This window comes from Anopheles nili, chromosome 2 (genome assembly GCF_943737925.1).
Source record: "Anopheles nili chromosome 2, idAnoNiliSN_F5_01, whole genome shotgun sequence".
NCBI classification, from domain to species: Eukaryota; Metazoa; Arthropoda; class Insecta; order Diptera; family Culicidae; genus Anopheles; species Anopheles nili.
This window is the reverse complement of record NC_071291.1, coordinates 56,037,059-56,059,796: the sequence shown is the minus strand read 5'-3', so window position 1 is coordinate 56,059,796 and position 22,738 is coordinate 56,037,059. Positions and strand designations below refer to the sequence as shown.

At 45.7% G+C, this 22,738-nt stretch overlaps 2 protein-coding genes across 2 annotated transcripts; both read left to right on the top strand.

Annotated features, from left to right (window-relative positions):
• Positions 1–2,896: 2,896 nt before the first annotated feature.
• On the top strand, positions 2,897–13,019 carry LOC128730878 (microtubule-associated protein futsch). Its single transcript, XM_053823964.1, has 8 exons — positions 2,897–2,987; positions 8,622–10,563; positions 10,632–10,872; positions 10,934–11,382; positions 11,443–11,581; positions 11,640–11,920; positions 11,988–12,079; positions 12,141–13,019. The coding sequence occupies exons 1-8, from the start codon at positions 2,897–2,899 to the stop codon at positions 12,653–12,655; spliced, it is 3,750 nt and encodes a 1,249-aa protein (XP_053679939.1). The 3' UTR covers positions 12,656–13,019.
• Positions 13,020–13,997: 978 nt separating this feature from the next.
• Positions 13,998–14,648, top strand: LOC128726491 (transmembrane protein 234 homolog). Its single transcript, XM_053820307.1, has 3 exons — positions 13,998–14,213; positions 14,276–14,435; positions 14,581–14,648. Exons 1-3 carry the CDS (start codon positions 13,998–14,000, stop codon positions 14,646–14,648), a joined length of 444 nt encoding a protein of 147 aa, XP_053676282.1.
• The last annotated feature ends 8,090 nt before the right edge of the window (positions 14,649–22,738 follow it).

Genomic DNA, 22,738 nt, shown 5'->3' with positions numbered 1-22,738 from the left:
ATGGCGCCCGAAATGGCGGCTTCAAGGGGGTAATTTACAGAGCGATCACTTTATTGAAGCCTACGCGTGGGTGAGTGCTTGAGCGGTGACGCGATCGAGTTGGCGCGTGTGCGGGTCTGGTAATAATAAAAAGGGCAATAAATTCATGATCACTTCCGTACCACAGTGGCACGGGGTTAGGATTCCCTAGAGATTCGTCTCGTACCGGGATGCGTTGATCATTGGGGAATTGCCTCAGGACGATTGGACGGGCGAAATAAACTCAATTTATCGAGTGCGCTTCAACTGGTCAGGTCGATTTACGGTAGCATACTACAGGGTAGCACATAAGAGATGAACCAGATGATGTTTGTTGCACTGTCAATTCAGATAAGGCTCAATTTCGAGCAGTGGTTATGATGAATGATCGGCAGTGAAGGGTCTATTAGTAATGGTTAATCGGAGTCATTTCTGACATCATTACATCAAGAGTATATCCGCACTAGTTGGCCAGGTATAAATAACTCTCTATTCATCAATGAATTTATAAGTGACTAATAAAACACTCACGGCTCTAACTTCCTGGCCGGCAATGTGGCCTCAAATGATATCTAACACCTAAAAAATCGTCAACATCCGCTGGTTTGTGCCAAAGAGCAAACATATCGATATAGGAGAGGCCGAAAAAGCCATCATCACTGGCCAAAAATAACAAAAAAATGGCCATTTTTGCGACAACTTGCTCTCGCCCCCACCGCACCTCAAACATCGTGCTCTCATCCGTCCATGCAGCCCTGAGACCGACGTGAAGTCGAGCTCGTTGAGCACATCCTTAAAAGGTTCGCCGAAGGCAACCTCCTTTTGCGCGACCCGTTTGCGCCCCAAAGCAAACGGCTCGCACGCACGGATGTTTTCTCGCACGTTCACGGCAACAGACCCGTGCCGGACGTGTCCACGAACGTGCCGTACAAAACCCTGAGTTCGCTGAGGTAGACCTCCTGCACGGTGGTAGTCCTCGAACCGGTACACCCGTCGTCACCCGGTTGGTAACAGTTGTGTCGAAGATGCCGCCCAGCAGCTACTGCGTGTTCCCTTTCGCGTAGGGCTCTGCCTCTTGCGGGAAGGGCAACGATACGTCAATGTTGCTCCCTGACGGCGGACATTCTTCACGATCAGGAAACATCGTCCTGCTGACGATGAGCCGTGGAACAGCCGAGTTAAGTACGACCTTCGAGATGGAAGATGCCCGCAAAGTTTTCCTCCACACACGTGAGAGAGAGAGAGAGAGAGAGAAGATATCACAAAAAAAAACAAGACACCCACAGAAACGAGGGAATAACTCGCATCAAGGTCAACCCATAGAAGAAGCACGGGTCCGGAAATGCATTTATGGTTGCAGCGAAATCCGCTCTGCCAGGATGCCGATGATCTATCTTATGCTCTTTTTTTTTTAATTCGTTTTGATTACAGACATCGAACACTGGCCGGGACGACCAGCGACGATCGGGACACGTGGCTGCGTGGAAAGGGTTTGCCGCGTCTTGAAGGTCTTGAATCTGCGCGCGGAATAAAGCGCTCGAGTGGCCCTTGGACAAATTATCGGCGGTAAGTTTGGTTCGGCCCGGTCGGTGGCGTGATTTTCATCGAACCCGCAGATAGCGCCGCCGGACGAGCGGTGGTGCGCAGATAATTAGTCGCTCGAAATTGGTACGGAAGGTTATCCATCATCTTGCACGGAATTGGCTCGCAGCATGCGGGCGAGCTGGTCATTAATCGGTATCGTAGTTCACGGGGAATTCTTTTGCGCCTGGTAGAGCTACTGCATACGCGGTTGTACATACGTAGCGAAGTGGGGCCGATGGTTCGTTGGCGTGTTTAGATGCATGTCGAGTAAATTACCCCATCTGCTAGAGACGGCTTGCATGGATGTAGTTTCCCATACCTTGAGATGTACATAGTTCTAATTCCAGTTTGATATATTACCATTTGTCAAGGCTAAATTCCATTGTAGGCTTGTTGATGCCTGAAATTTTAAAGTATTTATTTTATTTTTGTGTACGTAATTTAGTGAGCCACTAGTAGTTGAATGATCATATAAAATGGCCTTTTCTGTATATATTATGATTTTCAAAAATAGGTACTTCATTTGTTTAACATTAACAATTTGATTCGTAGACCTTTGATCATGGAATAATAGCGAATGAATTCTTAAGACTTCGATTTATCGAAGCACAGCAAAAAAGACGTCATGAAAGCAACTCAAATTCTTTTGTCTTAAATTCGCTCAGTCTCTTTTAAACACATTGAAAATGGATTAAAATCTTGTACCACACTTCTGTTTAAATTCATCACATTTAAAATCCATCTGATTTGCATACGGAGTTAACCCAAAATTCAAATTTTTGTGCTTCAACTAATAAAGCATACCGTTTGAACACGCTGGACCATACTTTGGCACAACTGACGTTATCTCAAGCGCTCCATTTTCGGTAGGTGCATCCAAATTCTGAGTACAACAAATCACAATTTCAGTGCGCGTGCATAAGGAGGCATCACATTGGGAGTAGAATAAGGATCTTCCCAACGGCCTGTTAGTCCCAAAATCATCGTCATCATCAACATCATCACCAGCATCATCGTCTGTTCTTTCCCTCTCTCTCTCTCTCTTTCTCGTAGCAACATAATTTCGCACGGATCGAAATCCCTTCCGCAGGGTCACGCGCGAAATTCAATTCCAGATTGACCCAGTGTGAGGGCATCTACTCCTCTTAGAATCCTCCTCAATTGCTCTATATCTCTCTCTCTCGTTCGTGGGCGCGCCATAGTACCACCAGGTGCTAGATGTCACGCTAGCGACCATGGTCACCAGCTGCAGCAGGCACTGTTCAATGCGGTAGTCTACGACACCACGGGGAAGATGACGGAAGTCGAGAATTCCGCGGTCCCTGCCGGTGCTTCACCGGGACCGCGTGTCTCCTTCAATAGGGACGTGCACGTCAAACGCATCGGTTAGTGAACTTGTCCCTTTCCATAAGCCTTCCCCTTTCGGTTGGTTTTAAGCGTGTGTGGTGATGTACCTTTTGTTTTTTTTTTTGGTTTTGTTTAATCTCATTTCCCTTTTCCGCGACAACCACCCAATGCGTACTTTCTCACCCAATTCCGCTGCGAGGCGAAACGTTCCTGCGCTAAATTAAACGAGCTTCCTTTCATTCGCCCTGTTTCTCTGTTTACACCTGTTGGTTGGTTTGTTTGTGTTTTGGGTAGTTTTTTTTTGTTTGTTTGTTGGTTTGTCTGTTACATTCTGCTAAGCACCTCGTCTATTAACACCGGTCCGCTAACGTTGGGACCGGGGAAAAAAACACCTCCAACCTAAGCTAAGTTGGCACTCCTCCGTGAACTGTCGTTCACGTTCTGCACTACTAATTGCACCAGCGCATCGCAATGCACTCTCGCCCTCAATGCACCCGTATTGCAGGCAGCCTAACACTGTCAGTACGCCGCCCGAGTGCCGTCAGTAACCAACATGATAACACACTTATCAACTCACACACCGGGGTCTGGTGAAATGCCTCGTTGGGCGTTTGGAAAATGGCTCGCGACGGCTAGAACTAGATCAACGGCGACCGTCTGCCGGCGGATGGGTTGCCTTCCTGGTTCGATACTAACCGGAAGGTTGACAAATGGCGAAAAAACATCCGTAGGATTGGCTGTACGCTGGGGAACTCGCCCGTTCGTCCGGCCATTCGGGTCGTTCCGACCTCCTACGCCCATGGCAGCTTTCTTCGGTAGGCAGCTGGAGAAAACTGACGTCCTCTAGGGTTTGGCAAGTGGGCGCCTGGTCGGCCTGGAACTGTCCGTTTTCGAGCTCGAAGGTGCGAATCGGCGATCGTTTCGTGATTTTATGTAACGTTTTCATCGTTTGTATCGCTGGGAGGTTTTGGGGTGGGTTAGTGATTGGAAACAGTTGGGTGTCGGAAAGCATTTTGTTGCTATTGCGAACGATAGCATAAACTTACACGCCCGATTTTTGAGCTGATATTTTTTTCTTATATTTTGATGGTTTATTTTTTATTCGAAAGTCCGGCTTGGTACTATTCATTCACAGTTTTTCCCACTATTTTTATCCGTTTTGTGAATCCTAAAAATCGTATACCCATATTTTCAAGCTGATTCAGATTTTGCAAAGCCAACGAGTGCTGTGAAAATCTCACGTTGGAAGAATCTCGATCAATTTGATGGCAGATTATCTAAAATAGTAAATATCTAAATCAATAATAGATCAATAAATCAATAATCAATAAAATATCTAAATCAATAATAGCTATTCATTGTAGCGGATATTTTTTAATAAATCTTTTTTAGAAAAATGGCAATAAAATTATCTTTCGGTTCTTGTCTCAATAAATGCCACCGAAAACTCAATTAAATCAATCTTTATTAAACTTAAACGAATTCATTCAAACTAGAGCACCAAAAAACATCCATATTCATTTAATGTGAATGTGTTGAAACAACGACAACGATAAAATTAATATTAGGTGATATAACATCTGTTTTGCGAACGAAACTTAAAGTTTATAGTTGACATCAAAAGCCAATTCGTCTCTATAAGGAACACTTCCAGGAACCGTCAGTTTGTGTGAACCCAATAAAACAGACTGCGGTTGTTTTTTTTTTATTTGCCATCGATCAAATTACTTTACAGCCACCTTTTAATGCACCGTAATTCCTGCCTGTGTCAGGTTGCCCCGCGAGACCGCAATTTTGTCCCACTGTATTCAAATGAGGCTGATGAATAATAAAATTTAGGTGATTTCCGATTATGCTCCGTGACACTGAACACCGTATCCGGCGTGTCCCGTGTGTGGGTGTACTCATTGACAAATGAAAACCGCTTCATGGTGCGCACATCGGGGACATGGTCCCAGTGCGAACAAAGCACCCGCGGAAGGTTGAACCAGAAAGTCGACCCTTGCAGCGTCAAGCAGGCTTTCAGTTTTAATTAAAGGAGCCACAGGTGACACGCATTGTTGGCCTCACTAGTGCACCTTTCAAGTGCGCCAAACACGTCACCGTCACGAAGCACGGAAGCAACCGCCCGGGGGCGTAAGTGTTTCCGAACGCTGAGAGTAAACCATCTCCTACGCAGCAGTGGCCCTTTCTGGCTCGCGGGGACGATTTAATTATCGCAAACCACGAAGAGCCCTCGCGACACGGCCACTTGCGATGGGGACACGTTGTTGAACGCCCAGTGTCGGCCTACGAACGCGATGGACCTTTTTGGGGCTACCTCGGACCGGTGCGAACCCACTAAGCAGTTAAACAAACAGCTTCATTCAGCTGCCCCCGAAATGGCAGCTGACATGGTTCACTCGAAGCGCGACATGTCGCGGGTCTCCAACAAGGGCCGCGGTTGTTTAGATGGCGCGTTTTGCGTTGGCCGCGTGGGGTTTTTTTTGCAAAGCCCTCATCATGCGCGGATGAAGCGGCAGCACTCGGAAAAAAGGGCGCCGACATTCCAAACGGTCGCGAACATTCGCACAACCCGGCCGGTACTTATTCATCTGAAATATTGTAATAAGCAATTCGCGTCCGTTGCCGTCCTACGCTGGGAGGGTTGAAAAAAAATAAGACAAAGCAGCCAACCAAAGGGACGGCTTTGTCACGCCGGTGCGTACGATCGTCGAACATCGTTGGGTGATGTCCGCTTAACGCCTAGGACGCCCGGAGGGTTTTTCTCCAGCTGTGGCCCCACAGGGGCGAACCCATCGATCGTACCGGCCAGCTTGCGGGCATTTCGTTGCAACAAAGTTGCAATCAGTGCCGCACCGATTCCATTTGTACCTGTCAGTTGCAAATTACACGCCCCACGTGAGAGTGCGCGTGCGTACGTGTGGAGATGGAGGATGGCAATGCCAATTTTGAAGAGTCCTAGCGAAGAGGAAAGGCCGCCATACTCGGTCGTTTTCCAGCGGGATGAGCCGGCTAACCTTGGCCATGGGTCGTTCCGTTTTATCGTCGTCCTTTGTCGAGCCGATGGCACTTATCGCTTGATCTTATGAAGGCTCCTGCGGTTCGCGATCGGACGACAGTGGCCGATGCGATTCCGCTGGGAGCTTGAGAAAACTATGATTTTTCTCTGGCGTCAGTGAGCTTCTTTTGCGTTGCACGTTTTCCGTTCATTCTCATTTGTATTTTTTATATTTTTTATGTACGTGTTCTGTTTTTTTATGAATATTTTGTACAAAAATTTAACTGTATCTATTCAATTCATTTGCCAAATTATTTCTAGTTTCGAGTTTTTATTTCTCTAAAAATGTTAGTTTATTTTTTCTGTACGTATTTTCACTGTTTTAGTTGAAATGTATCTTTATTTTATGAAAGGTGTTTCATTTAATGAATTCCATTAGTTTTTCTATTATTTGTATTGTTTTGTGCTGTTTTTGCATGGCAATTTGCGCTCCTTAAGAAAGTAATTAATACTGTACCGGTTCTCACTAGTTTGCAGCATAAAAGGAAATGAATTAATTTTTTGATTTTATTTTTCTGGTATAATATAACATATTTTTTCGAATTAGTCTCTTTTGTTGATCACACATGAATCTGTGTTATTAAAACCAATCTATGAAGTCTTTATTGTGGTAATTTTTTAACTACCTTGCCTTGCATATAGCTCAGAAAAGCGATCCTCAATATGTGAATGTGTACCAAATCATGTTAACCGGGATGTTTGCGCAGCTAATTGTGTTTTAACGCTGTTCAGAGTCACGCAGTGCATTCCGAGCCCCATCTCGTGCCTAATTCAGCCAAATAGCCCGCTTACATAACCTCAACTGTGTCCCACTGCGGGACTGCGATCGCCAGCTCGCACGTGTAGTGAGCATGTGTCGCAAAAATAACACCCCACCTATTCGAAAACGTGTTCCCTTGCGTGTTAGACGAACAATCGTCCCTTCGCACTCGACGTCCCGGCCTGCATGAGGCTAGCCTGCGAGTACCGCATCCATTTGTCATGGCCGCTACATGATGTTTACCGATTTTGCCGACCCATCGCCCGTAAATTAAAGCCAACGGGTGCGTTTTCGGCCACCATTATGACGGACCGTGTGGTGTCGCGACATGCGTTAGCCGGCCCCGTGTCGGTCGACCGTGCTTGGACATAGGACCGGGCTTGATCGATATGGTAAGACCCCACCGGTGGCTGAACCGGGTCGACTGGAGGACTGGATTACCAATCAGGGGTCCATGCACGGTGCAGCCAGTGAATCTGTGGCTCGCACGAGAAAGACACCCTCGGGGGTAGGTCGACAGAAACCAGGGAAGGAGCGTGCATTTGCATAATAGCCTATGCTCGCCACTAGAACCACTGGACCCCATTGATGGACCTCTCTCTCTCGCAACGATTGAACGCCGCGACGTAATTTATGCAGCACCGTAGCGGTGTGGAACTGCAGCAGACTTGACGTCTTGTGGGGTTAAAATGTTTTTCTCCCGGTCTTTCTCGAATGACCTCAAGACGTCGTGCGGAGTGGCCAGGAATACCGAGGAAATCCTTCCCTTCGTTGGATTGGGTTTAGATCGGTCCTTTTTTTCCCCCCAACTCACAGTCGCTTTTGCATTCCTGCTTGCAGTGCAAGTGTCTTGATGCCGAGCAGTGAAAGGCAGCACCAGTCGGTTGCAAGGTCGCCATGTAGGGCTGCAGGGTTCAGGAAGTGCACCGACGAGACGGTCGGTGTCATTCAAAAGCTGGCCCGCAAAATTCGTTCGTAATTAATAGAGCAACGGATCCAACGGCGGCATCACCGGCTTGCGTTTCCGCGTTATTACTGCGCGGGGTGTTCCTTTTTTTGCTTCTGAAAGTAGATAGCACGACGCTGATTAACAATATTATATGCCAATTTACGTTCGACTGTCGGGTGGGTATGACTTCATGACTTATGGATCAGCGGCGTTAAACCCGTGCGCACAAATTAAATGCCACTTGCAGTGCTAGCGATGATGGAGCACTTTTGCTCGAATATGTAGCAAAAAAAATTGAAGCGGGACACCTCGTGCGAGTAATAGAGCTGTACTGTGGATAGAAAAAGTTGATATAAAGAAAAAATCAATGCCACTCAAACCGTAATGATTTGGCAGATATTCCATTTGTTGTAAGGGTGACGCAGAATAGATAGCAAAAAAGCTGGCTTGTTTATCTTATTGTGTGATTTCATGTTTATTTGTAACAAATCCTTCAGAACCTTTTGTTCCATTCGTGCTGAAATCTCTCTGGGATACAAACATCTCATTCAAATGTCATCTATCTGTAGACAATTCCATCGAAAGGTTTATTTTTCAAAAGTCTCAATTCAACATGACGTGTTTATAAAATTTAGTCACACTCCAGAATAACGCTACAAGCATAATTCAAGGCTTTCTAGATGGACGGGTAAACAAACGCTTTTACACGGTTGCTAAGGTTATGGTATGGGTTGTATCCTCAAAATCGCTTTGTTTAGTAGATTTTGTGTGCTTTCTGTAATAGTAAAATGGGAACATTTACGCGGTTTTCTCCAATACCGTATTACATCCTCCTTCGGGCTTACATCACTAACACACCGCCCGAGCTACACCGAACCGCTCCATCTGCTTTCTCGTTACAGGGCCCCGGCTCGACGGTTCCCGTGGAACCTCCGCGAACGGAACAGTTCGCAAGGAACTACCGGACAACCTGTCGCAAGAAGCGTTACGCCGGGAGGCTGAGTTCGTTCTCGCCCAGGCAGATAGAATCGACCGAAACGCGTCCAAGCAGCAGCAACAGCAACATCCGGATGTTCTAGGATCGGCCCGGTTTAACTCGTTGCCGTCGCGCTCGAAATCACGAACAAAAAAGGTCACACGTTCGGTAAGCGACGCCGCATCGAAGAAACCCGCCAAGAGTCTACTGAATCTATTTGGCCGCAAGCAACCGGAAGAGCATGGTACATTGAAACCACCACCCGGGTCTGATAGAGTAGAACCGTCGGGCAGGAGTACCCTTGGAAGGAGCAAAAGTGATGTCGGCAGCTCAAACACCGGGCGGACTCTCGTGAAGCAGCGTAAGGTACCGCGCAGGGTAACGCAGGAGATCCAAGTCTCGAAGAAACCTGACCCACTAACACCGATCATCGAAGCGTCCCCACTTGAGTACACGCACCAGACCGACCCGTTGACGGCGTTCGTACGTCGTGGACTGCGAGCCGTCTCGGAAGAGCCAAAACCCTCGCCGAGAACGATCGCCACCAAACCAAGCGTTATGGAAACGATCACACTACTGCGCACGTCGAACACTGCCAAGTCTCAGGAGGCACTCCACAGCTCACAACTCCCACCGGAGAAACCACATCTCACCAAGGGCGTCACGGTGGAGAACATCGTGAAGCGGCTGTCAAGTGAACGTCACACGTCACCACCACCGGCTCAGATCGTAGGAGGCGGATTTTCGTACACACGCGGACCAGGTGAACCGATCGTTTACGCGCAGGTCGTCGCCAACGAGGCAGGAACACCGAAGCACACCACCAAGCACCAGCATTATCCCTCAACCGAGGACGAAGATCCCACCAGTTCCACCATGTGGACGACGGCCAGCAGCAAGATGAGACCGACAACTGGCTTCATCGACACAACGCAACGACCCAGTCCACCGTTGCCGAAATACCGACTGGATGAAACGGACCAATCACCACACGCAACGAAGGTGTTCCGGCGCAAGCTGCTCACAAACAGCGATGAGGACGAAGGACTTGGGATTGATTATTCCCAGAAACAGCAGCAACAGCGCTACACCTCGTCTGCTTATGTGCACACGACGAGCCGTACGGAGCAAACATCTCCCAAGTCGTTCCTCACTAATTCGGACGAAGATCCAGCGATTGTACCGAGCACGGTGCGATTGACGCCAGTCGAGAAGAACTTCGCCAATAGCTACAATGTGCATTACCGCGGACAGGCCGATGGTAAGGAACACCTGCCAGAGTTCCACGAGCTCAGTCAGCGTCGCGAGATCCTGGAATCGCGTATACGATCGCGCATCGGTTCGCGTGATCTGCTCGATCGGATGTCACCGGAACGAAGCGTTCCGGTTCCGATCCAACTCCAACCGTCTGGGACGACACACCGGACAAGTAGTAGCAGCAGTACGAGCCGGTATCGTACAACCTCAGAACGCCGCTCGGTGGATCGGTTACTTGATCGCCACGAATCTCCAGTGCGAACTCCGGGCACCTACCGGGAGTCATCGTCGCAGGACCGCAGAAACTCCCGCGGGTATGAGACGTTCGTCACGAAAACCGTCGTCAATCGGGATGGGAAACCTGTCTCAGAGGAGTATGTCGAGCGGTATAAGTACCCGGGCGAGAATGTGGAAGCCGTCACGACCTCGAGGACGGTGTATGATCGCGAGGGTTCGACGGGACGTACGGAAGTTCAGCGTTTCAACCGCTTCGTCCCTGAACAGGGTACGGCATCTAGCAGCTATACGCACCGCACTATCACCGACAAAGGGGACTCGGGCATTGAGAATGATTTCCGAAAGGATTCATTCAATCAGGAGTTCATTTCGGGGTAAGTATTTTGTTCAAGGTGAGGCATAAAGATCTTCTCTTTTAACCTTGCTTTTTGTGCCTTCACAGAACCAAGTTTACGCTGACACAAAACATCCGCTCGTGCGAAGACTTCCTGCGGATGGAGCGGACCCACACGAACAGCTGCATGCGAAAGCCGAAGAAAACGCACGTGTACCGGGAACGGAGCATCGATGATGGATCACGATACGATCCACGTTTGGATGAGATCTCGACAAGTCGCAGTTATTCCCGCGATCCGTTAAAGTCTTCGCTCAAGACCGAGAAGAAGTCCGGTGGACTCGCCAAGGTAAGTCATCCACATGCGCGGGAGTTTGCCTACAATAACGACCCTTTTGTCTTCTTTGTAGGTAAAGCAGTTCGTCAGCTCAACCCGGAAGAAGCTCGTCCGCATGGGCACGGAGTCTGCGGAGAAACGTGACCACTCGCGTGCTGGCAGCCTGCGTTCTGATGGTGTCGATTCGCGTGTTCCCGACATCGCCACCAGGCGTCGTTTGTCTACACCGAAATCTAGCCCATCCTCAGCGAAGCGATCGTTATCGTTTAAGAGCTCCAAGCTATCGGGTGGTCAGAGTGTGTCGTCGCCTTCACCAACGGATGGATCTGCTAAACCTGCGTCCTCCCGATCGGAGTGGTTCAAGTCGTTCGATCGGCTGTCACGCAAGAAGTCCAGCTCGAAGCCGAGCCTCAGCACCGACGCAAAGTCGCCGCCACCGAAGCAAGCGAAGAGTTTGCGCTTTTTCGGCGACACCGATACGGAGCTTGGCGATCAGAATGTGCCACCGTACAGATCGGCACGGTAGGTTCGAACGGCGGATTTTGTGGTTCGTTTCAACTCAACACATTTCTAACCCCGCAGGAGTAATCTCTCGAAAACGGACAAGAAATATCGCAGTGCGTACGATCTGGATACGGCCCCAAAAATGCGCGAACCGGCTCGCAACCGTTCGTCCTCCTTGCACAACCTCGACGAGGAAGACGAGGAGTTAAGCCTGCGGGTAGGTCGATCACAGGAGCTTTCCTTGTACTATGCATCTCATGCTTTACACCTTCTAGGGCAAGGATTATCGCTCGGCAGAGCACACGAGCACGTTCTACCGTGCAAGATCGCCATCACCGTCGGACTACCGGCAGGACCGCAGGACTCCGGAACGCTCTGCAAGGAAAGCATATCACCAACGCTCACGAGAAAACAGCGTTGATCTGGTGGACGGTGAGCGATCGCAGACGCCCGTTCATCACCGTCCCGGAAGTCGTAGCCGTAGCGAGCACAAGAAGCCACCATCAGGACCGCAAAAACCGGCACGAGCCTTCGAGCGTCGGGACAGTTTGAACAGGTTGGTATGAGTGGATGATTCGTTGGGTTTTTGTCGCTTTCTAACACCTTCGAATTGCGTTCCGTAGGGACATCGAGCGCATTCTGGATAGTTCGGGAACAGAAGGTGAATCTAGTCAGCAAAGCCAGCGCAGTGTAGTCTTTCTTCATGCCACCACTGGTAAGCTCTGTTTTGCGCATTCTCGATGGTTTGGTTCACACGCCGTCTTTCGTCCTTGCAGTAGGTGACATTCCACATCCGCAAATCGCAAACGCTCGCCGTCGGGCGTACTCTCGCGAATCGTTGAACAATTCGGTCGCCTCGTCGAAAAAAGTGCAACCGATGACACGGACCGTTTCGCGTTCGATATCGGTGCTGGCTCCGTGGAAACCGAAAAACATTCGGGAAGGATACGAAATCGACTACCACAAGGATCAGCATCAGGCCAAACCGATCTCAACCCTGCCACGGTCCGGCATGGCCAGTCGACAATCATCCGGGAGCCAGTCTACGCTCAGCCGAACGAAGCACCGCTCCTTGTCCGGGCGGGAAGATCCGGACTCGGATAAAAGCTCCTCGTTTGAGCATTCCAGGCGCCCTAGCGCGGACCACCACCAGCGGCGCTCGAGCGGAGGATTGGCCACACCATACGCTTCCACCACACTGCCGAGCTCCAGGCGCATGAAGGACTCGATCGCTGCACAGTATCCTTCGCGCACCGGGAGTAGCAGTTCGACGTTAAAGTATCGCCGATAGACGTTGGAGACGCCCTAACACTTAGACTGCAGTTAATGTTTACACGTATTAATCAAGTCTAGCTCGGACGATCGTGGATATCGTTTTACATTCGTTTTTACCCACGAATGTACAGTGGGGTAGTAAATTAATGGACACAATGAATTAATCTTCTGCACCGCACGTGCAGACCGTGCGATATTCCAACGATGCCAATGGTTGCCACGTCCAATCGAACACACACGCGTATGGTTTTTATTTTCTTACATAATTTTACCCCGTGTTAACCAAACTGAAACAAGTTTAACAAGTGATGAGCTCACTTACGACTGACACGACGAACCGTACACGAAGATGATAATATTTTCTGTTTAATTTACATGTCGTTCAGGTTTCTAATATTCTAATATAATAAAGAAAATTTGATATATCAACCAGAACAAACTGTGTAATTGCTTCTATAGACGATCCGAATTGCTTTATTATGTAGCGCAATTATATAGAGCTCAAAATATGCGTTCAAATACTAGTCTCACGCCTACATTATAGTTCGATGGGGTTTGTCCTTGCAGAAAGACGTTCAAACTATTCTTAAGTCTTCCGTATTTCTTATATTTTAAATTTCACATGCGTTCATAAATTATTCAAACGATAGTACTGTGATACATTATGTTGAATATTGATGCCTTGGTTTGTAGTAATAATAACCGATCAACAGATGGCGCCACTGTGTTGCACCATTTTATTATAAACTTATCACTCATTTTGAGATGTTAAAGAAAGCAAGGATTGCATAGCTTAATTTCGAATATAATGTGTGATAAAGATGGAGATAAAATAATGTACTGTGGGTTAACGTTAAAGATTAAAGTTGAATTAAATTGTATTAGATTATAATTTAACGACACGGCTTCCTCTTCGTATTGATATCCAAATTAGCAAGAATTACTCAAACAAGATGTATGTTTTAATGCTTTTTTTGTATTATGGTGCATATAATAAAGTGAATAAACAATATAAAGGAAATTCAAATTAAATTATAGCTACCCTGTGTTTAAAATATGAACAAATGATTTGAAGCAGTGAAATAGGAGGTATATACACAACACCATATCTTTGTAGCATGCTAAATTCACCTCGCTAAGACTAAGAAGAAGCAACCGGCTTCAAAATATTGTTGTTTTGATTCATTAACGAGCATATCTCGCAAAGGAGATATGTTTTAAAACTTGTAAATGGTGCCTGAAACAGTAAGAAAACTCATGATTGGTGAAAAAATTGCTTACACTCTGGGAACTACCAATTTAAGAACATAGAGAGAAGTTTAAATTTCAGATGATCCTGTAACCAAAACTGGCTGCAAATGGATTCTAATGCTCAACAAGCTTTACCCCAAGCTGTTTTATCCCCGGTACCTATTGATTTACATTCAATATTGAGTATTTTACTCGTGGCGTTCATGTGGGGTGCAACAAACCCGTTTATCAAACGTGGTAGCAGCGGATACAACGAGCTAAAAGCCGATAGCAAGCTAGGTCAGATATGGCTAGAAGTGCGATTTCTCTTCTCGCGTTGGCAGGTGAGCCGGCTAAAATAAAATATGAAATCGAAATTTTTAACAATATATCTTTCTCTTTTAAGTATGTGCTTCCTCTTATTATCAATCAACTTGGCAGCATCGTGTATGTGATAACGCTGCAAAGGACGGAACTTTCGATAACAGTACCGATGGCTAACTCGTTGACGTTTGTTTTTACGGCTATTACAGCAAGGTTCCTGGGTGAACGGCAATCCGGTTGGAGTAAGTTATTGTACCTAGTAGTTCAATGCAATTCACACGGTATTCATTTGTATCTGATGGCATATTTTATTTTAAAAATCTATCGATAAATAGGAGTATCATGCAAAAGATATGCTTACAGGTATTTGTTTTTATTTTATTACAGAAATTTATTGTGGAATGGGCCTTGTTATTTTGGGAACCATCATCTGTGGCATCGATAAAGCGCTATAATTGTCAGTATTTTAAAAGAAATTAAACGCTGTGACGAAAGCAGCAGACTGATGTATAAAAGAAAATCCCAATGATTATTGTTATGTTTCGATTGTTAATATCTAAATAAAATGTAGTGAAATAGTTTAACTTTAATAACTATTGTTCGTTTACATGTTTTTATTCATTTCATCAATGTTTGTTTATAAAATGCAAACGAATAAAATGTTAAAATACGATGCAATCGTCGTATTCTTTAATGGAAACAAATGTTCTTAATTTTTTTTTATTAATCAGTAGAACATGTGCGATAATCATAATGTACATACTAAACATTATTGGAATGAATTTCTATTCCATAAAATAGTAATTTATTTTGATAAATTAATATTCTCTAATTTTTGAACTACCGGAAATCAAATTTATTGATAAAATACATTGAACTTTAAATAACGCATGCACATGTATGCAGCTGCCGTGTGCATGTTGTGTTGCGGGAATAAATTAAACTTTACCATGACCTAATAATGCCGTTTATGACCTAGATTTACTCTTCGCCATTTGTTTTCCTTCGCCACTGAACAAACCCATCATTGCCAACGCGGACTACTCCTCATAGACCACTGAACATTGGCGTGCAATAATTCTACGAAACCATCCTAGCTAGGCGAACTTTTTTTCCTTCTAATTGCTTCGCCCTGAAACCCCACGCCCCGTGTCATACTATGCCAAACGGATGCTGTGGCGTGAGGACTAGAAACCCTTTCCGGGGCTACGAAAGTATGAGCTCATGCAACTCAGCACCGACTGCATCGATCAAAGACGGCAAAAGTTTTCTGGCTTAGAACGGAGGAGTCTTGCTGCTTCCGGCCACACGCCCTTACACGTTCACTGCCAACAACACGACCGAAGCCGCCGTGTGTGAGGCTGTATGCTGAAGGAGAACGAGTGGGTGGACCAAACTATTCATTGCCAGCCTGGTAGCGCCGTTTGGCAAATGGTAAATCCTTGGGCACTAACGGAATACTCTCCTTGCGTAGCATGGCGTGGAAGCGGTCATGAATAAGAAATGCAATTGCGGAATTGGGATTCCGGGAGTGTGCTTCTGCGCTTGGGTACGTTCTCAACGTTCCGAGATATATTTCAAACTTTAAGCCGCTGATAGTGGCGGTAACGAGCTCGATAAGCTTGGCGTAGCCGGCGGCATTTACAGCATGGAGCTATTTATCATAATCGTAGGCACGCCAAACGAATACGGACAGCAAAGGGTCAAAGTTTTGCCCATTCCTTGTGCATTATGCATACTTTATTCATGGGTCGTTCAATTTCCTGTAGTCAAATGCGTTCAGTTGCGGGACAGTTCTTTAGTCGTGCCTAGTCCTGATTCGAAGCATTTGAATATATATTTGTTAAACTACTGTTTCCTACAAGGAATCAGAGTTAGAGACATAGATTTGTTGTATGAGTTGATGCTATGGATGAAAGCTCCGTGCCAAAAAAAAATCTTGCTACACTTATTTTCGCACCCAACCGACTTTCTTGCTCGAGGCATTGATTCAAATTCGGGGAGTTTCATGAGCCAAGTTTATTTTTGAGATTTTTTTTGCAAGATTCGATTGCGTTTCCGAGTGCCGATTCTGCTCGTGTTAGTCCGGTACGCTTTTACCCTAATGCGGAAAATTGTTGGCACATGAGTGGCACTCCCACACTCACACATTCTTTAGCGCAACGCACCTGAAAAAACCGGCCCGACACGTAAACGCTCCGACTACGGTCGCGTAGTCCCGCAAAGGATGTTCGTGTTTAAGGTGGAGTTGTTTATGTGTGCTTTTGTTTTCTTCTATTTGTTCGTTGACATGTTCGTCGTGCTTTCAGTCGACGTTCGTGTTGCTGTTTTCGCAAAACAAACGCTCCCACCTCACCGAGACGCTTTTAGCGACGCTTTCCGGTTCACGGCTGGGCGAGGTCGGAGGGGACACGCGTGCTTATGAATGAATCCCAACCGAGCAGGACGAAAACGCCCGAAGTTAGGCTGTGTTGGTGCGATTCAGACCGTGAAACGGGTACACTCTGGTGCCGACTTGGTCAAATATCGGCAACAAAAAGCAATGCTTTTAATATTATTTCACATTTCCTATCGCAAATATGTCCCAAAGAAAACTATTCTTCTGCATGCTTCTTTAACGGTGTAAATAGTTATTTTAATTGGTGATGGAGTTGCTTGGTATTCGACCAATTTAGTGTAAAATCTCCCTATATTATTTTTTTTAAGAAAGCCTTTGGCAAGTAGGGCATAATACAGGACTTAGTTACATTTTTCTTCTGAAAATTAATTGGCCTGCGTTACATTTACTATTGAAAGTGTTACGTTTAAGTTTACATTGATAGTGTTACGTTTAAATTGCTGGTGGGGACGCCTGGTAGTTAACAAATTTTTAGTAAAATTTACTTACATTCATTTGGTTAAGATAGCCTCTGACATCTTTAACGTAATACGTGACGTAGTAACATATATTTTTTCTGAAAATTAATAAGCATTTTAATTAATAATTGAAATTTTCTACGTTACGATTACTATTAATGCTGTTACGATTACGATTGGTATTGATGTTGATGGTGTTACGTTATGGTTAAATTAATGATGGAGGCGCCTGGTAGTTGACGAATATGGGGTAAAATCTCTTTAAATAATATTTTAATAATAAAATATATTATGGCGGAAAATGAACAAACTGACAATACAAAAAGTATCAAACAATTTAAAACATCAAATTCAGTCAGTCAAACCAAAAGTGTTATTTTAGTTGAATTATTTTTTTTTTCATAATTTTAGCACTTGAAAGAGAAGACAAAACATACATTCCATAAACTTTATAAACCTGGTAAAACCATTTATGACCACGCTTTGCCAAGTGACATAGTGGGGCGTTTTGAAAACCGGCATCCAACAGGAGCACGCTAACAACAGGAAAAGCAGACAACGAAGCTGGGACGCTGAAAAACAAGACTCCACATGCAAACAGATGGCTGCAGCAACCGCATGACAGCCGACGGCTCGCTCACCAGACACCAGCAACAGCGACAGCCGTCCCGCACGAACGTATTATTATTGGTTCAAGAAAACCAACCCGTCGGGAGCTTTCGGAAGCTTTCGGTTTCACGAGCAGCGTTCCAATAGCTGACCACCACGGGCTGTCTCGTTTGCTCTCGCATCCACGGCCGACCGGAGCGAATCTTATTAATACGCTCCGTTCCGTGGCCAACCCACGGCATTGCGAGTTCAGACACCGAACGATTCGGACGCCGAAACAGTGGAACCCCGGAGCCTAGTCCTCGGTATCACACCGCGGACGTGATTTTCCTTCCTCTCTCTTTTTCACTTTCTGTGTGTGCGACACAGTGTCAGCGAAAGCATAGGCAGAGCGCGCTCGGGGTTACGCGTGGGTGGGCAACATTAGCGCTATTGTTTACCAGGGAAGTGAACTCTGACCAGTGACCGGTGGCGCTTGAAGAGCTCGCGTGTGCGTGTGCTAGGGTGTGTTTTTGCCGCCGATGCTCGTACGAGTGTGAGCAACGAAACACGGCTCACACACGGTTGGCAGTGATTTGTCACGGAAGGCTCCACAGCATCGCGGCGTAGATCCTGCTCCCGGCAACCCGACAAACCGACAACCCTGTAAGTGTTATCCTCGCCCCAGAAAGTGTCAATCATTATGTCGAAAAAAGGGTCGTCCGACCAACGCAGGCGCCCACGCACCCGGTGCTCGGTGTGACGGGTCCTTTCCCGGTATAATCGTAATCGTTATCGTTATTATTATCACACAGTCGTCCTTTTGCTTTTACCGGTGCTGGAACTCAACCCCCGGAGGGGGTGTTTTCCCACAGGTTGTTTCTGCTGCTGCAACAGCAGCTGATAGGGTTTTGTGGGAGTTGCTTTAGCAACGCCGTTACCCCGGGAAGGACCTCCCGTTGAAGGTCCTTTTCGTGTAATGAACTACTCATTATAAGCTTCTCTCTTTTTTTGGTTGCCATCCTAATTGTCTGTGTTTGTTTTGTTTTCGCCCGGCTACCTGTAAGGATGCCGGGGGTTGAAGAAATTTGCCTTCCATTCAGAGGCAACCGGCCGATCGCAGCTCGGATTCGGTTCTGTTTAATCGATGAACTCCCTATCGGGGTTGCCAACTAAATTAGGACAAACTAAATAACTCATTTAGTGAGCAATTTATCATAGCAAAACGTTGCGTTAACTCATTCGGATTTATATCCGTCGGGTGCTCAACCGGTTGTATTGAATGAAATAAAATTTTTAATCGATGTATTTTATTTTGAATAAGAATGGTTTTTAAAACAACAAATGGTAAAGCAACTTGCAGGAAAACTCCAATAAATTGTACTTAAAAATCGCTAAACATAATGAAACATTTTATGGGGCCAAATCCTTGATCTTACCTCCTTAAGGAGCCTCCGTCGTAATCACCGTCCGATATCCTTTGAATCATAAAATAAGAAAAGAGGATAAAATTACATCATTGCTCTCATATTGCAGCATTTCACGAGAAGGAGTTTGAAATGCAATAAAAAAACTTTTAACAAGCTCTCCGACAGGATACTGTGCTTCTTTTGCGTACCACCGCCGGAGTCCTGATGTCCTTCAGGTGACTCTCCTCACAGGGCAAGGTAAAATTTAATTTAAATGAAGCAAAAGCATGACACTACCAGACAAAGGCTATAAAATGGGTACGGTGAAGGTGCTGTAGAGTAAATGATGCTGTCAAACGCTATCAACTAAAATCGATGCTTGTGTAGAATCACGCTTCGTAGCGATTCGATTCGTGTGGGGTGAAAACAGGAGCAGCGAATTTAATACAACCGTCTGCCGGGGTGTTTTGCGGTTTGATTAAATTCCACCAACGGTTCCATCCAAACGAAAGTTACATTCCCAGGGAAAGCTCTCGCAGGCAAGCTCGGTCGTACTCCGACCGCCATTAATCGTGCAGCTTAAGCCACCACCTACCCTGGGCTGAGCTTCCATTAGACCGGTTTTGCCGGTCCACCGGTCGAAATGGAGTCGATGCGAATCAAGATTACCATGTCATGGTGCTCCGACCGTATCCCTGGCGCAAGTCCAAGGAGGAAAAAGACACGAGCCCCAGCCACGTCTGGTGGAAATGCTGTCGGATGGACTGCGACTCGGGCAGCTTGATTAGAATCGCATCGCAAAGTCTGTCTCACTTTCGCAAAACCTCTGCCCGCGGTTGGAAGGTGGCAACAATTTGAAGACCCACGACGGCACACTAATTGTCGTTTGTCCAGGGATTGACACGCAGTGCGCTAGTGTGCCTTGCACGATAAAGCACACGTACTTTGGTGCGTTGGCGTTGGCATTGCGCCAGGCGGAAAATCCCTTCCACGAGGCGAAACGGTTAAGGGAGAAGCGTACTGCGGCAGCTGTATGTAAAACGATCGAATCTGATACGAGAAGCGAAACTATAACCTGCACGCTCGGGTATAGGATTCTTTCCACATGAGCTGGATGGGCGTCGGATGGCGTTGGGCAAGATTTTATTCATTTTACGCTTCGTCTAATTCAGCCCCATTTGCTCGGTTCATGTGTGCTTGGTGAGCGAAATGGAGAGAGTCCCTTTGCGTGGGCTTCATCTGGCGTTCGCAGCTCGAATGAAGCTCCATGGTCGGGCATTTACTCAGCTTTCATTAGCTCCATTTATTATGCTAGCTTGCGTACCCGCGTGTGGGAAATGGTACCCTTGAACGTTTTGTTAGGACGGTAGCAAGGCAGCGATGGTAGTTCTTCGGTGAGGAATCACCGCGCGAACGTGAAAATCCAATTGCCCAATCGATAATACCTTTAATTGATGCTTATCTCGGTGGCGTGCGAGTAACGATATGACGCGTCACATGTTCTCTACTGTTCGTTTATTTCTAATGGTTATTTTTTTGTTGATCACATGCTACAAACGTGACGATGCCTATGAAAATAAGGAGTACATTTTCTTTTGTTTTTTTTTATAGAATAAAAATGTAAAGTGTGTACTGATTGACATATTTCAATTAAATTCAATTAAGTAAAATATTGCTTAAGTGTGGCTTACTATATGAGACTTTTAAGCTATTAACAAAAAAACAGAGTTAAATCTCTTAAATTTATTATGGTTGCTGTTATTTATTAGTCTAATAGAGCTCTAATTGCCTTTCTAATACTAATTTTAGACGACCTTTTATAGGTTTATATTACTTATGGGCTAGGAACATTTTTTTCAATGAACGATGGGTATAAAAATGAGCTTATTTCGATGTTAATTAAACCATCAACAAACACAAAGTTTTGTTTTAAACTTTCAAAACAAAATGAAAATGTTTCCAGTATGTTTTTGTTTTATAATTCTTTCAAAAATATATGACGTAATCTCTCGAAAAAATTTGACGCTGACCATTTCTTGGACGACGTGGGCTTACCGCGATTTGTTTTCACTATAATTTACAATTACGCCATCCAAACATACAAACAACACGCTATAAATTGGTTGAATTGGTCTTCACACCGGAAACCACGTGTGGCCCGTGACTGGACCTCGTCAACTCGCGTCCAAGCAACAACATCGTTAATTTGAACCGGATCAATCACACGGGGCATATCTTTTCAATTAAACATCCTTCCAGTCACCACCCCCAAAACGGAAGACGGTTGACCACACGGCTTCCGCCGACTCATTTTACACCACGTCATTGCGGACAAATTTTCGCGCTAGCGCATTTGCGGCACGTTTTTTGGACGCCCATTTTGCTTTCATTTTCCGGCAAAGCAACCGCCAACCAGCGGCGTGTCAATTTCCGATGCATTCCAGATGTTTGTGCGGTCTGGACTCAATTTTCTTTCAAATTCAATTTGTGCAAATTTCCTAAAACCCATTACGAAGAGACCTCGCTACCGTTTCCGGCGGCGTAAACAATCTTATCCGGTCGGTTCGCATTGTTTATGCGACAACGATACATATTCGATTACGTTACGCTAACCATATGGAGTGGTATGGAATTGAAGTTGTGAGGCTGTTTCGGGTGAGTCAGCTTGTGAACATCGGGGGGAACAAACACCGGACCAAGCAGATCAAATAGCGCTCATGTGGATGCAATATAGCTATGCAAAATGCCATTTTATTGAAACAAAATGTTGCTAAATGGTTTCGTGGCTTCGAATGTCATCTATTTTGTATGAAATAGTCTAATAAAAAGCTACCTAAAAAAGCTACAAAATGGATTTTTCTGTGATATTCGTTATCCTTTATGGGATTGTAATCGAACTAAAAATTCATTCGGAATTTAATATTTATTTAAAATATTTTACAATTATTTAAATAGCAAAAGAATGTATGTTACAATGGCTGTTAACGAACGGTACGTTAATTTGATTAAATTAATGAAATTTATGATGAAAATTTATTGATCTAACTGAGTGGAAAACTTGCAAATAATTATTACTCATTAAATAATTTTGGCAATAACATCCACCGACTGTTGAAAGCAGTCGTTTCACGGATGTGCCATAGCATGCTTGAAATGAAATTTCCGTTGGCTTCAAACCAAGACAGCACTCTCATCTTTGATCAAATGCGCCTCACAAAACGCGATCTTGGTAAATGCTACACCGCTTCATCACTCCATAAAGCACGCCTTTCCCATTCGGAAAGTGCATTTGATTATTTATTCTGCTTCTTCGGTACCGCAGCGTCCACGACGTCGTTCCATTGCTGACCTCCGAGTGCGATCATTTCAAATGTTTACGTCCACTCGAATGACCGGGTTTGGCGGCTCGATGTACGCTCGATATCGATTTCCATGTGTGCGAAGACAATGGCAGTGGGTGGTTGACATGACGTACTTTTATTTCCCGTCGACCTTCACCGTGACTTTCCACTGCTCGTCTCGATCCCCGGGAGTCCCTTTCGTGGACGGCCTTGGTGCTTTTTCCGTTCACTTTCACCTCGCAATCGATGGGTGAAATTCGCCAAAGTGGAACGCGTAATGAGACCCTGGCCGTGTGAACCGAAGATTGCGATCTTTTTCCAGAACGGTCATGTAAATTTATGATTCGTAAG